This window comes from Rosa rugosa, chromosome 4 (genome assembly GCF_958449725.1).
Source record: "Rosa rugosa chromosome 4, drRosRugo1.1, whole genome shotgun sequence".
Classification (NCBI taxonomy): Eukaryota; Viridiplantae; Streptophyta; class Magnoliopsida; order Rosales; family Rosaceae; genus Rosa; species Rosa rugosa.
The window spans coordinates 47,701,001-47,716,662 of NC_084823.1; the positions used below are offsets into that span (position 1 = coordinate 47,701,001).

General features: G+C 39.7%; 4 protein-coding genes across 4 annotated transcripts; 2 read left to right on the top strand and 2 right to left on the bottom strand.

The window, feature by feature from the left end:
* The first annotated feature begins 778 nt into the window (after positions 1–778).
* On the top strand, positions 779–4,587 carry LOC133743523 (protease Do-like 9). The gene is made up of 9 exons (XM_062171495.1): positions 779–1,434; positions 1,632–1,831; positions 1,948–2,128; positions 2,293–2,484; positions 2,781–3,013; positions 3,510–3,611; positions 3,720–3,770; positions 3,882–3,986; positions 4,119–4,587. The coding sequence occupies exons 1-9, from the start codon at positions 921–923 to the stop codon at positions 4,215–4,217; spliced, it is 1,677 nt and encodes a 558-aa protein (XP_062027479.1). The 5' UTR covers positions 779–920; the 3' UTR covers positions 4,218–4,587.
* A 43-nt stretch (positions 4,588–4,630) lies between these two features.
* LOC133743524 (WAT1-related protein At3g28050-like) lies at positions 4,631–7,354 on the bottom strand. The gene is made up of 7 exons (XM_062171496.1): positions 7,138–7,354; positions 6,961–7,023; positions 6,746–6,862; positions 6,321–6,567; positions 6,070–6,228; positions 5,823–5,974; positions 4,631–4,897 (listed from the first exon to the last, which is right to left on the bottom strand). The coding sequence occupies exons 1-7, from the start codon at positions 7,308–7,310 to the stop codon at positions 4,714–4,716; spliced, it is 1,095 nt and encodes a 364-aa protein (XP_062027480.1). The 5' UTR covers positions 7,311–7,354; the 3' UTR covers positions 4,631–4,713.
* Positions 7,355–7,480: 126 nt separating this feature from the next.
* Positions 7,481–9,200, top strand: LOC133743529 (RING-H2 finger protein ATL48-like). Its single transcript, XM_062171502.1, has 2 exons — positions 7,481–7,670; positions 8,847–9,200. Exons 1-2 carry the CDS (start codon positions 7,586–7,588, stop codon positions 9,017–9,019), a joined length of 258 nt encoding a protein of 85 aa, XP_062027486.1. The 5' UTR covers positions 7,481–7,585; the 3' UTR covers positions 9,020–9,200.
* Positions 9,201–9,339: 139 nt separating this feature from the next.
* Positions 9,340–11,518, bottom strand: LOC133743526 (uncharacterized). The gene has a single exon (XM_062171499.1). The coding sequence runs from the start codon at positions 10,797–10,799 to the stop codon at positions 9,921–9,923; it is 879 nt and encodes a 292-aa protein (XP_062027483.1). The 5' UTR covers positions 10,800–11,518; the 3' UTR covers positions 9,340–9,920.
* Between the last annotated feature and the right edge of the window lie 4,144 nt (positions 11,519–15,662).

The window sequence follows — 15,662 nt, forward strand, 5'->3', positions numbered from 1 at the left end:
CCGTTCGATAGACGATGTGATTCAAAACTACTGTAATTCCATATGAGAAATTGTGCAGTTTAATTGTTTGACAATGGTGGTTCTATTCAAATATATTGATGGTGTCCGGTTAGGGTTTTTTATTTTTTGAATTGCAAGAACCGAAACAGAACAGTAAAAAATGGTGCGGTTTATTTTTAACTGAAAATAATGTTTTTTTTTATTTTTTTATTTTTTTTAAGAATCGCACCGAACAGTCGATTCGGGACAGTTCCACAGGTTTTGGGTCTAAAGTCCCAGGCCTAAACAAGCCTATTGAAATGCATATAGTTGTAACTTAATACGATATTATTCTCGGGACAAATATCGAATATTGGCGAAACTCATATTTATCGAAAGAATAAAAATTCTAAACATATAAGTTAATGAAAGATGTGTTAACCGATGAAATTCTACTGTCGTTATTATTATTAACTTTTAGTTCCTTTTGAGGTTTTCATAATTGTTATGCTTTTCGTTCAAGTCATCGGACATTCGGACATGGTACTACTAATCCGATTCCTTTGTGGGCAATCATCTCTTGCTCTCTTTTTGGATAATTGAACTCGGCCGGAAAGATAGATGTCCCGGCATTAACTCCTAATTCCGACATAACCCTCTACCTGCTTCACAATTCGCAATTTGTTTTGTGATTTAAGGGTTCTGAAACTTTGTAGTGAAATTATGTTTATGAGTTCATCGCCAAAAAAAAAAAAAAATGTTGTAGTTGTTTGACCGTTTTCGTTTAAGTTTGACCCTCCTCCCTCCAGTTTTATTACTCTGCGCCTCTTTTTTCCCGCATTTTCTTCCTCTTCTGCTCCCTCAAACCTAAATCCGACCCACTACACATTCTCAGAAAATCTCAGAAACCCTCCTAAATTCAAATACCCAAATCACCCTCAATGGGCGACAACAAGCGAAAACGAGGCCGTAAGCCCAAAACCCCCACCCCCGAAACCCTAGCCACCACAACCACAAGTACCACATCCGCCGCGGACGACGACGACGACGCCGTTTTCTCAGTCAGCAACGTCGAGATAATCGACCCCAAATGCCCCCGCCGCGGCCGCGGCCGCCCCAAGAAGCTCCCGAAGCTCTCCGAAAACGGCGACCACGACCCGCCCGCCCCGGCCGATTCGGATCCCGGAACGGCCTGGGAGGGCGGGGCGAGGGTGGTGCCGTCGATGGACGCGGTGGTGAAGGTGTTCTGCACGCACACCGAGCCGAATTTCTCGCTGCCGTGGCAGCGAAAGAGGCAGTACAGCTCGAGCAGCAGTGGGTTTGTGATTGGCGGCAGGAGGGTGCTCACCAATGCTCACTCAGTGGAGCATTACACCCAGGTCAAGCTCAAGAAGCGCGGCTCCGATACCAAGTACTTGGCCACTGTTCTTGCTATTGGCACCGAGTGTGACATTGGTACTCCAAAACATTGTATTTGTCATTTCATTACTGTTGTTTAGTTTCGCACCGAGTGTTGGGCCGGTATCATGTGTTGAAAAAGCTTCACTAGTTGTGCATTGAGTCTCGTTAATTGGTTTAGTGGATTATGCAAAAGCTGTTTTGAGTTTACGTGGATTTGTAGGATGAAAGTGTTTTGTATGTCATGTTTGCAGCAATGCTTACGGTTGATGATGATGAGTTTTGGGAAGGTGTCTCACCGGTGGAGTTTGGGGAGTTGCCTGCGCTGCAAGATGCTGTTACTGTCGTGGGTTATCCGATTGGGGGTGACACAATTTCAGTGACGAGTGGCGTTGTATCGCGGATTGAGATTCTGTCGTATGTTCATGGGTCGACTGAACTGCTAGGTTTGCAGGTTGTCAATATGCCATTCTCACAGCAGAAAGAGAATTTGTTATTCTAGCATTTTAGTAGATTTGTTACTTACCTGTTTAATGTTTTTCCTAATTCCTTCTCTTTTGCATTTTCCAGATAGATGCTGCGATCAACTCTGGAAACTCGGGTGGGCCTGCTTTTAATGATAAAGGAACTTGTGTGGGTATTGCATTTCAGTCCCTAAAACATGAGGATGCGGAGAATATTGGTTATGTCATACCCACACCAGTAATAATGCACTTCATCAAAGATTATGAGAAGAATGGAGCATATACAGGTAAATGTGATACATGTTGATGTGTTTGAGCATTTAACCTTTTGGAAATTTCTGTCTTTCCATGTAGCAGCATATTATGATGGTAATTGTGGCAGTCTGGCAGGTCCTTATTATGATCATTTTTTGCATTACTTTGCATCTTATAATTGTCCATAATGTGCCAGGATTTCCAATTCTTGGGATTGAGTGGCAGAAAATGGAAAATCCTGATTTGCGTACATCAATGGGCATGAAACCTGATCAAAAGGGTGTTCGTATCAGAAGAATTGATCCCACTGCTCTGGAATCTCAGGTTTTGAAGCCATCTGATATTCTTCTCAGCTTTGATGGAGTTAATATTGCCAATGATGGAACAGGCATGTGTTATTCTCATGTTCCAATGACACATATTGATATGTATTATGTGTATATTCTTACAACTATAATTCGTTTTGATCAAAAAACAAAAATCCAATACATTGTTGAGTTTGTGGTTATCCTTGCTTTTATATGTTTCTTCTATGATTTTCTGCTAAGATGTCATAATTTTATTGATAAGTATTGTATTTCTCACTTATATATTGCTCTGTAATGTCTTACATTTATCTCTCTTTCTGCCTATAAGTTCTTCTTGTACTCTATGTGATTTGGCATTTCCCATGATGATTTTCAGTTCCTTTTCGGCATGGAGAACGCATAGGTTTTAGTTACCTCATATCCCAGAAATATACTGGGGATAACTCAAAGGTTAAAGTTCTGCGCAATTCTGAGATTCTCAGTTTTGATATAAAACTTGCATCCCACAAAAGACTAATTCCAGCACACATCAAGGGCAGACCTCCTTCATATTATATTGTTGCAGGATTTGTTTTCACAGCTGTATCTGTTCCCTATCTTCGATCCGAGGTTGGTAGTTTACCTTGACATCACTCTGCTTGATATTTCTATATGTTTGCTTTATTAGTGATCTTAAACCTGTTTCTATCATCTGCTCAGCTACTTCTATCATCGGTTCAGCTTGATTTGTTCACTGGTTTATCTTACTAAAAGCATGTTGCCGAATGGAAGTTTTGGGATATTTATTAATTAATATTGTGTCTTACTATGTTTATTTGTTCTACAGTGTCTTTCCCTGTGTGTGTAACCATTACTAAAGTAATTCAAGTTGGGGTAGGGTTAAGCAAGACTCGACACAAACCTAAAATGACATGGTCTAAGCATGACATAACATGGCTTGGGTGCCACTAAGACGCACTATCTTTGCCTCATTTGTATTTTGTAATAGTTGCTAATAACTTTAAATTTATGGCAATTCTATAGCTAGTGTTTAGGTTTCATATGAAATAAGATCAATTTTCTGTATACTAGGTTGTCATCCAACTCTTTTTGCTTGTATTTACAGTATGGAAAGGATTATGAGTTTGAAGCTCCTGTCAAACTTTTGGACAAAATGCTGCATTCCTTGCGGCAGTCACCGGATGAGCAGCTTGTAGTGGTTTCTCAGGTATCCTATCTCTGTCTCTCAACTTTTGTGTCTCTATCTATTCTGGTAGGGTTGTTCTATTGATCCTATGCTGACTTTCCTCCCCCTCAATCTGCAACCATCTTTCAGGTGCTTGTGGCTGATATCAACATTGGGTATGAAGACATAGTTAACACGCAGGTAAGCGGTTGCTCTCTGCGGCCTTTTACTTTGATATTTTAATTTTGCAAATTAATAGCGGAACTACTTCAAATAGCTCTCTTTGATGACATACTCCCTATGTTTGTATAGGTTCTTGCTTTTAATGGTAAGCCTGTGAAGAATCTAAAAAGCTTGGCCAGCATGGTAGAGAACTGTGAGGATGAGTTTTTGAAATTTGATTTAGAATACCAACAGGTTCTCTCTCTCTCTCTCTCTCCTTTTTTTTCAACATCTTTTTCAATATCTATCTCTATCTCCTATACATGTGGTATGTGCCTGCATTATGTCTCTATCATATGTTAAGAATTGGAACTGGTGTTTGTGCAGATGGCAGTCCTCCGAACAAATACTGCAAAAGCAGCTACCCTAGATATTCTTGCTACACACTGCATACCGTCAGCAATGTCCGATGATTTGAAGACTTGAGGTTTCACTGTACGCAGGCTCACAATTTTCTAATTCTTTGTAGCCCTGCCTACTGCACCGGTTCTGTCTTATGCAACATCTCAAATAGAAATTGTAGGACTATTCAGGGTGGACATGCTTCCTGTGCTTTCATAGTGATATTGTTTACTGGCCAGCCGTAGGGGATTTTTTACTCGGAGAACTTGGTTGGTGAGTTGCGGCATTGGGGATTGTTATCTTTTCTCTTATTTTTTCAAGTTATTGATGTAAACATGAAGACCATATTGCTGGTTTAGCATCAGACACCAGAGATGTAAGAGTTGAGTCATTCAACTTAGAAATTGTCAACTTCAAAGTATAAGGAAACAAAAAGAAATGTCTACATTTTATATATTGGCTATGCCATAGGTTCTCCCAATATATACATGAACTAATGCTAGGAATATACAAAACGCTATAGTGTTATTGTAGTTTATATATGATAACGTGGTAATTGCATCTAGCCATGAAACATGTTTTAAACATGTACTTCGCTCTCCAATAGAGGCTTCTTCTGAGATGACGACTGCAGCCTATCAATCTCATCATCCTCCTGGGATTCACTATCTTCCTTTGTTTTTATATCCAAACCTTTTTCCTCTTTTGATTGCGCCCAGATTACTCCGTAAAATCCCACAACAATTACCACTGCTCCAATAAGGCTGCCAGAAAATAGAGATGAAAAATAACTGTATTTATTGTCCGCTCAAAGGCAAAGCTAATCTTGTGCTTTTGAATTTAGTATTCTCCACTGTAACTCACAGCAAAAGGGAGCATACATCTGTATGATGGATTTTGAGATTCTCATAATACAAGTTTTGATGACTGGGTTTTACAATTACTGGTGTAACTATAGAGGATGATACTTGACACCAGTAAGATGGGTTATAATTCGATTTGCATGAGAAATTAAGCGCTATCTAGTCTCTGTTATCAGAGTTGTTACAAAAAACACTAACCACATGCTTTCTAGATTTCTAATAGTTTCACCATGAGCAAAATAAGGTGCGTAAACAGAACTTGATCCTATCTGCCCTTTATGGTAGATGCAACGTGCAATTCATTATGAATGGTGGTGTAGGACTAAATAAAACGTTTCTAAACAACCCTGGAAACAAGTCTGACTGGCAGATGCAAGTCATTTTCATGTTTTCCACCCTCCCCATATAAATAACTACTCTTTCTAGCTTTTTTATTGTCAAAAAGTTTCGCAACCCATGTCATATTTAGCTTCATGAGCAAGAAATCAAAAAAAGAATTCAATACTACAATTCGTATTGGATACACTTCAACATTTTCACACCAGACGCACAAGTTATGCATTTGTTGTTCCATCACAGTATCTTAGCATACACCGTTTAAAGCATTGCAGAAGACATAACAGGTTACTCTTTAACGATGATTCTGAAGTCATGATAGCATATTAAAGTACCATCAGAATAAGTCCTTTAGATTATATAAAGCTATGTTCTTGACTAATGAGGCATACTATTAAGGGCGTGCTATCTAATTGCTATCTAACTCACTAATGATGATCAAGTCACCTACTAATCTCTAATGCCAATAGGGAGAGAGAGAGGTTGTTACCTTCCAACATGGAGTTCTTCCCCTAGAAAGATAGCACTCAGCAAAGCAGCAATGGCAATCCCCAAAGGCTTGAACATAGCCACAAAGACAGGTCCTTTCTTTTTTATGCACCATGTTTGCACAGAGAATGTTACAACACCTCCACAAATAGCCTGCGCATTAAGGAACGAAAATGCTATGAATCAGAAGCTACTTCAATACAAAGCCAAATTAGCAAATTAAAGGAAATCTATTTCTATGTGCTTACTGAATAGAAGATAGAGGCAAGCTCAATGTCAGGCCTCAGTGTCCAGGCACTTGGATTCCTTTCAACAAACAAGGAAAGTATTGTACACTGAATGGTTCCAAATAAGGAATAGAAGGATACTATGGTCATCTCTGATGGGTATCCTTTAAGAATGGCAGCCTTCAAATATAATGTGAACAAAGATCAGCTCTATTCCCACAGAAATCTTTGAACGAAAAAACAGGAGTAACTGCACATGACTGAGATATTACCTGAGCAGTATTCCATATTGCAAGACATGAAGAAGCTGTTGCAAGAAAAAGGCCTCCAATGATCCAATTATTCATTGATGTCGACGAAGAGGTGTTCGAGGGAGAAGAGTCAGGAATTGATTGAACTGGTGTGCCTAAAAGTGGAGCACCCTTGTAGAGAGTGACAATCAATGCTCCTGATATAGATACCAGGGTGCCCATGATTTTGATCTGGCTCATTGAGTTCCTCAAATCTAACTTTTCCATTCTACAAGCAGACACAAAATCTTAAGTACCTAGTAACAAAAGTCTCTCCTTACTCCCTCAGGAATTACCACTAAGTTCCCAAATTAATTTCATCTCATGATTTATGTTCAAAAGAATTTAAAGGTTTTCATAAAGGGCTTGGAATTTTGCTATTGTTTGAGCAAGGAAAAGAGACACACCTGAAGATAACAGCAAGGAAGAAAGTGAAAGCTGGGACCAAATTGCTCATTGCAGAGGCAAGAGTAGGAGAGCTGTAGTTTACTCCAGTGAACACACAGTTCTGCATAATAGTTATCCTGAAAATTTGAGTATAGTCAACAAAACAAGGGTAAAAAGCCCTACATGTCTCCAAAGTAAAAGCAGATGATACAATTATAACAGTAAATTCACATACCCAGCAAGGCTAAGAAGGAAGAATTTACAGAGAATGGAGAAGGTCAATGGGGGTCTCTTATTTCTGCACATCAAAACAAAAACAGAGTTCTAAAATGATGAACAGGAAGATTCCAGAACCTTCATTGGCCAAGATTCAAGATGGAAATGGAGATTTGAGTTAGTAGTAGTGCACCACCTGTGGATTATGAAAGAAGAAGGGAGGAGGATGAGAGTGGCAAGAGCATTTGAGTAGACAACAAAAACAAAGTGACTCATTCCTCTGGACATGGCCGCTTTGCTTAGTGTGGTCATTCCCACATCCAAACACTCCACCATTACCATCCCTGCAAATGGCAGATAAGTCTCCATCTCTCCCAGCTACCACTTTCTCTCCTTCAAGCTGAAAATCATTGGTGTTATATATATATATATAGAAATATAACTGGGCCTTGTTGGGCCTGTATTTCTAATTTTAGAAACAAGACCCATGACCCGAAAGTGAGCTACAACAAGAGCGGTTGGCTCGAAGCCGCGTTATTTATTTCATTTTGCTACTTGCTCGTTCACGTTGTGGGATTCCAATTTAGGGCAGTCGACCCCAAATTCGATTCAATTTCCCTGCTCTGCTCTTGACATTGGGTTTTATGGAGAAGATGGGGGAGGTTGAGCCCAGTTTGGAAGTTTTCTTTGAGGAGAAGAAGAGGAAGAGGAACCCTTTTGTACCAGTTGGTAAGTTTCCTTTTGCCATTTTCTCTGTGATTAGCTTTGTTGTGGTTTATATGTGATAGCAGCAAAGGTTTGGTCTTTGGTGGATTTGGGATAGTATTATATTGGGTTTTTTTTTTGTCCTGATATATTAAAGCGTAAAAACTAATGATTGAAGTGAATGATTGTCCGTTTAGATATAAGACAGGGGCATAGTTCAATTTCTGATCTTCATCCATGAGTTCTTTTATCTGCTGTATATGAATTTAGAGAAGTAGGCCTCGATTTGACAAAGAATGTTTATTTGATATATTACAGTGTAAACTATTCTGTTGAAGTTATGTGTTCTTATGGCACCAGTCCAGTTTCTTTTGCTTGGAGTTTCACCTGGTGAACATTAAATGTAATAGATGGTTGTAAGGTTGTTGCCTTTTTTTTTGGGCTCCAAAGTTGATATTCTGTTAGGTTTAGACTTTAGACTATTGCTGTTCCTAGTTGCCTTGCAAAATGAGTAATGGGAAATTTAGGAGGGATCTGGAAGTATGTTAGGGATAAATGCTATTCAGATTGTTAGATTGAAGTCGCTTGCAAAATGATGGAAATTAGCGGTTACCACAATTGGAGATGTATTTATGGTGGGTTTAGTGTTTGGCAAAGGAATAAGATGCAAATAGTTGTTTTTCATGGCTCTGTGCTTTGCTTTGAACTTAAAAAGACAAATGTTCTCCTTTGTCTGGTTGTAAGCGTCGAATGTCTATATGCAACGGTTCAATAATTAAGAACTGAATGATATCAAATTGATTTGCTAATGCACCCACACCCCCCAACACTATTTGGAAGCACATATCTTATATTATTGGTGGAGTCACATATGTGTTTAGGAGTTGCTCACTCCTCCGGAAAACCCAGATGTACTATCAGTGGTTTGGTTCATTATTGTTGTGGCATGTGAAACAACTTAGAAGAAGATTTTCCTAGAATATGTTGCCTTTGTTTTAAAGAGCTGCAGTCCACTTATTTTCTGCAAGGGACTGCCTTTACTTTCAGTCTGATCAACGATGATATGTCTGCTGCTACTTGCGTTTGGATTTCGTTTATATAAGGGCTGAGCTGACTTTCTGATGATCTTGTGCTTCCTCATTTTACAATTTACTCTTCATTGTGATCATTCCAGTAACGTTTTGGAATTGAACTTTTCAGGGGCCTTTTTGACTGCTGGTGTGCTCACAGCCGGCTTAATCAGCTTCAGGCAAGGGAATTCTCAGTTAGGCCAGAAGCTAATGAGAGCTCGTGTGGTTGTCCAAGGTGCCACAGTAGCACTTATGGTTGGCACCGCATACTACTACGGGGAGAATCCATGGAAGAAAAGTTAAACTATTGATTTCTATTGTTTCATTCCTTTTATGCTATTGCTAGTTGCCAAATACAATGTTGTTTCATTCTTGTTGAAGCGAAATTTGGTAGTACCAGAATCAATTATGTGTGTAACATCCTGAAAAGTGGATCTTTACAGCGCGTGCTGAATATATAAATAACATTTTTCAAATTAGAAAAGACGAGTTCCGAGAATCTGAGTTCTGACCTTGGGGTTTGAAGCTCAGGAGAACAGTGTCCGGGACTAAGATTTGAGGCAACCGAAGACTCGAGGTCTTAGGTTTGGGGCTTGTGGTCAGAGCTTTGGGTTCAAGCCCGAAGTATGGGTGCATTGTCAACGTTTGAGGCTCAAAATTTGGTTCTGAGGTTGGGGTCCAACCTGATCGGGCCTATGATCATGGATGCTATGAATAAACATGCTCCCAAACAATGAGATGTGCATTGTCATTTGGGTTTGAGTTAAGGCAGTCGTCCTAAAATGTGCGTTGTCATTCAATCCGAGGCAAAATGAGGACAATGCACATTCCAAAATGATCCATTTCACATGAGAAGTTGATCATCACGAGATTTGATATAAGCAATCGAAGGATAAGATTTGATACAGATTAGGGTTTTGAAGAAAATAGGTCATACCATATTCAACAAAAAACACTTGTATATCTTTGTTTTTTTTCCTTCAGAAAATATAAAAGAAAAAAATGTTGACACCAATAGATGATAGCACCATAAAGTGAACATATCTAAGTCTCAAAATCCACGGATGTTGATACACACACAAGCTAATTGTCTTGACAAGGCACCAATTATCTTGTGATGGCACAAAAAGTGTTCGTATCAAGTTTAAAGATGGGTGAATGAATAAAGCCATCTAGTTCTTCCTGAGGGTACAACAAACCACCATCAACAGGCAGTGAGGGTTGTTCCAGGTGGAATGCAAGCATCACCCTTCTCACCAGCACATATGAACAGAGCTTCTGCATCCCTCACAAGGCCATCAAGATTTATTTGACCACTCAGTTCATTGATGAATTTGATTAGAGTGTCTTTATACATCTGCTCCCCAATGATCTTACCACGGTATCGCTTGAGTATCGCAACACACACATACAAGTGCAGGTGCTCAGATGGATAATGTGTCCACAGAGCCTCCCATAATCTCAATGTCTTGTCGAATTCAAATTCCCTTTTGAACTGTAACAGAACCCAGCGGAAACAAAAGTGGTATTCCAAGCAGTTACGCTGCAGTGTAAAGTAATTATGCAATGGTCTATCTAACAACTCCACCAACTTCCTTAAAGCAAGAAGTTGAGAGTCCATGCCTTTATGTTCACGGTCAAAATTGGGGCCAAGGCGCTCCATCAGTTTAACAAAACACCAAAATGATTCTGACTCATCCCCCAGTACAAACAATATTGAGCTTCTGTCCCCATTCATACCCTGACAGTAACCAAGATCCAAGTTGTAAAACGAGTATGTTAACAATATGTTATGCAACAGATTCACATTTGGATTATCATCCCCATTGGAGAAGGAGAGACATCTGTCGGTCCTCACCACATCTTTGTCAATAATGCGCTGCTCTGGGGAGATAGCCGAGATACTCTGCCATTGCTTCTTTAGTGTCTCAAACTCTGCTTTCTTCATTGCCTTAACATACTCCCTCTCTGTATATGTTGAATCATATGCATAGTGTCCCAGCAAGAATGGCCAGACCTCTTTCCGTAATTTGTGCTCAACTCCCCCATAAAATACTCTCTTTCTTAAAGCTTCTGAATCCATGATCCACCCTTGAGAATCCAACAAGGTGTACCACTCATCACACCCCAAAGGTGACAAGACTGGACTTCTATCAGAGAAGTTGTTCGAATCACCACAGAAGTGCCAAGTTTTTTCTCGAGCAAATTTTGTCACGAGAGAGAATTTTTCCAACACTTGAATCGAGAGATCTCGTGCATGATGATCGTGAACCTTTTGTTAGGAAATTCGGGTCACCTTTCAAATTCCCTAGCCCAAGACCGAAACCGAATGAAGACAGTAATCACAAACTATGCAAGCAAACACAAGATTGTTGACGAGGTTCGGTCAAACAGTTGACCTACGTCCCCGGGTGATGTTGATGGTGGATCCACTAAACAAGAAGAAGATTACAAACTTTTGAAGAACGTTTTGGTTCTTCCACTCAAATAACCTCTCTCCTCACAACCCAAATTCTCAATAGAGAATTCCCAAATACACCCGATCTCTCAAAGCTTGCAACTCTCTAAAATCTCTCAAATTATCAGAACTCTCAATTGATCCACACACGGATCTCTCTAAACGATGTCTCAATGGCACCCTCCAGAATGAGTCACTTTCAACCCACAACGGCACCTCCTAGAATGAGTCTCTTTCAACTCACATCTTCTCTAAATGGTGTCTTCCAATCTCCGAAAGCACACACCAAACCAATAACCCTGAATGACTATTTATAGGCTCACGATTAGTCCAACTCCCAATAGGATCTTAATCCTAAACCTTTACTTCTAAGGAAAAACTCCATAAATCCTAAATACACTAGAATTGCTTACCCAAAGCCTTCAGAAGTAAAGAATCCAAAATAGAAAAGGAATTAGATATTGAGCCGCAATCCTAACACCTTTTGCCTTTGCCTCGAAATTATAGTTGTTAGAGGATTTTGAAAATCATTGACAAGAAATACATTATCATCCTCAGCTGATATCACAATAGACACATGCTGCTTAATTGTAGCAAGGAACTCCTTGACTCCTCCGTTGTACAAGTAGAGAGGGGGAAGCGCAAGTCCAGATGCCAAAACGACGATAATGTACTGCCATCCAGTTTGGCGTCGAATGGACCGAACCTCTGTCAATGGCACCTCCCTTATACTATAAACAATTCTATCTTTCTCACAAACCATGGCGTTTGAGTACGGAATCCATGCCATGAATAGACAAGAGCCCTTCTTGATTAGCCTTAATCGTCCACTAATCCTCTCTGATGCAAGCATGGCCTGGTGGATGCTCACATTATCCTTCATGTAAACCACCTCGGCGTTGTCGGAGAGGTCATGGAGCTCCGGTTCCTGCATCGCTTCCGATTTCGATAGAGAGATCAAAATCACACGTGATCAGTCCCTAACAAAAATATTTTCGCTCTATAAAAACTAAGATTAAGAATAAAGGATGCAAAGAGAGAAGTAAAGAGAATAGTTGTCTTTCATTGATAATATAGAGAATACAAATACAATTCCTTTTGAGTATAGGAAATCTTATTCTAATTAAGACTAGGAATCTAGAGTAATCTTTTCCTATTACAACAATGGAAAGCTTATTCTAATTAAGACTAGGAATCTAGAGTAATCTTCTCCTATTATATGTTAATCCTAGTTTGGTAAGTCATATCCTTCAATACTCCCCCTTATGCCGTCCAAACATGATGTCATTTGACATCTCGGCACTTAAAACTTTGCCCAAGTAATAATTTCAGTGGGATAAAACTTGTTTTGTTTAGGATTTTTGTAATTGCACTCGAGGTCAAGGCCCTATGTCCAAATCCTTTAAAAAAAAAAACAAAAAAAACAACCTTGGGGATGAGAAAAAATGTATAACACGCCTTCACTATTCGAGATCAAACTTGTAGACATCATACCTCCCCCTGATGTCCAGTTTCTTTTGCTTGGAGTCTCACCTAGTGAACATTAAGTGTAATAGATGGTTATTGCCTTTTTTTTTTTTTTTCACTTAGGTTTAATCTAGTACTGTTCCTGGTTGTCTTGCAAAATGAGTAAAGGGAAATTTAGGAGGGATCTGGAAGTATGTCAAGGATAAATGCTATTCAGATTGTTAGATTGAAGTTGCTTGCAAAATGATGGAAATAGCGGTTACCACAATTGGAGATGTATGTATGGTGGGTTTAGTGTTTGGCGAAGGAATAAGATGCAAATAGTTGTTTTTCATGGCTCGCTGCTTTGCTTTACTTTGAACTTAAAAAGACAAATGTTCTCCTTTGTGTCTGGTTGTAAGCGTCGAAAGTCGAATGTCTAAATGCAACAGTTTAATAATTAAGAACTGAATGATATTGAATGAATTTGCTAATGCCCTGCCCGAACCCCCCTACCCCGCCCCCACTCGATCTACTCTCTTCTTCTCTATCTTTCGTCGGTGTGGAGAGGCATTGGAAGCACAGATCTTATATTGGTGGAGTCATGTATGTGTTTAGGAGTTTCTCACAGCCTCCGGACAACGCTGGTGTACCCTCTGTGGTTTGGTTCATTATTGTTGGGGCATGTGAAACAACTTGGAAGAAGATTTTCTTAGAATATGTTGCCTTTGTTTTAAAGAGCTGCAGTCCACTTATTTTCTGCAAGGGACTGTGCTTACTTTCAGTCTGATCAACGATGATATGTCTGCTGCTACTTGCGTTTGGATTTCGTTTATATAAGGGCTGAGCTGACTTTCTGATGATCTTGTGTTTCCTCATTTTACAAGTTACTCTTCATTGAGATCATTCCAGTAATATATGTTTTGGAATTGAACTTGTTCAGGGGCATTTTTGACTGCTGGTGTGCTCACAGCCGGCTTAATCAGTTTCAGGCAAGGGAATTCTCAGTTAGGCCAGAAGCTAATGAGAGCTCGTGTGGTTGTCCAAGGTGCCACAGTAGCACTTACGGTTGGCACTGCATACTACTACGGGATGCATAAAGTACTATTGATTTATTTTATGTTATAGTTTTATTCCTTTTACGCTGTTACGAGTTTCCAAATACAATGTTGTTTCATTCTTATTGAAGCGAAATTTGATAGCAGAGTGAATTATGTGTACTCTCCTGAAAAGTGGATCGATATAGCGTGTGCTAAATATATAAAGAACATCTTTCAGATTTGAAAAGATGAGTTAGGAGAATCTGAGTTCTGACCTTAAGAGTTTGAAGCTTTGGGGAACAGTACTGTTCGGGACCAGTGGTGGATCTAGGATTCAAAAATATCCCTAGCTACATATTTATGTGTTTGGGCAAAGGCCAAAATTTTTTTTTTAGTATAATTGCGCAAGTGTGCAAATGCAAGAGTGGGGAAGTTCAAGTGTTCAAATATTGAATTTAGTCCGTAATTTAGGCCTTTTTGTGAAGAAGAAGAACAAGAAGAATGGGAATTTGTGATGGACAGAGAGAATGGGAGAGCCAGAGAGGAGTTTGACTTCGATAATTTGAGAGTTCGGGTGGAGTTCGTTAAACAAACATACATATAAACAAAAAATATACTTCATATATATAGTTCTTTTTTTCAACCCAAAAGTTTGTTCTGAATATAAAGCCATGGATAGGACGAAATAGCTAGCAAATATACCCAAGCCCAATCTGCAAAGTTAACTCTATAAACTTGAACTGATTACCCAGCATTCGAATGAGGCCGAACTCCTGGCCGAGATACTGAGATAACACAACAATTGATGAAATGATAAGTATTGAAATCAATTAAACCCACAACAATTGCACAGCAGAAAGAAGACCCATTGATTGACCTGATAAGTTTTGAAATCAATTAAACCCACTTACCCACATCAATTAAACATTTAAACCCACATCAATTAAACATCAATTAAAATTTTTCATTATTTTACACGTTATGTGAAAATAATTCCCACTTTGGAATAAACTTGGCCTTAATTATAGAAAAAAAAGATGCCGTCTCTTGCTCTTGCTCTCGCAAACCCTAGCGATGCCGTCACCGGAGTCGAGCACTTGGCGCACGATCTCGGTCGCGCTCCTCCCTTTCGCGATCTCCCACAACGATCGCGTGTGTTGACCTCTCCTTTTTGGTTGGTTTCCTGATGGGTACGGATCTGCCATGGCAGATCTCCTTTGGCTTCCTTTTGGCTGGCGAGGACGGCCACGAAGAGGGCGGTTGAAGGGTGGTCTTCGATTCGGATGGGGCGGAACTCAGATGGACTGGTTGAGGCGGATAGTGGCGCTATGGATGTTACTGGCGGCGCAGACGCTGTTGGCAGCGGAGGTGCATATCTGGCTAGGTTGGGCGGTCTGCATCGCTTGGGTGCCCAGATAAGGTGCTTGCAGATGGGTGTCCAGATCAGAAGATGGCTTCTCCCAGATGTCTACAGGGACTTGGATTTGGGATCCAGGAGGTTTGCTAGATATTCTTTTCAATGTCACAATTGTTACTTGTTTGGGTGTGTTGTTCTTAATTTCTGGTAGCATGATGATTTCTATATTCTATGAAGAGCCTCGGTGTAATCACATTGTGAGTACCACAATTGCGTGCCTTGGCGAGCAGTGTGGTGAAAGCGGGGGCGAGTCTAAAGTTGATTGGTCTACCAATTTTTTGCATTCCCAAATCGTAAATTCTGACTGCTGGGTCTACAATTCCCAAGATCATGACAATGGTTCCGTTGTTGGTAATTATCTTGTGGATAATGAAGATTTACCTTTAGAATTTGCTAGTGCTTCTAGAAAAGTTTCAGAACTGAGCCTTAATGTACAAGAACAACTGATTGATGTAGTACATCTTCTAGTTTGTTCTACTTTAGTCTTCAGACCTAGGCATTTTTGGCATTTGTATGCTCCCCATTGGGATGCCCTATTAAGCGATTTCAATCGCTAATTCAATGAACTTTTCTTAAAAAAAAAAA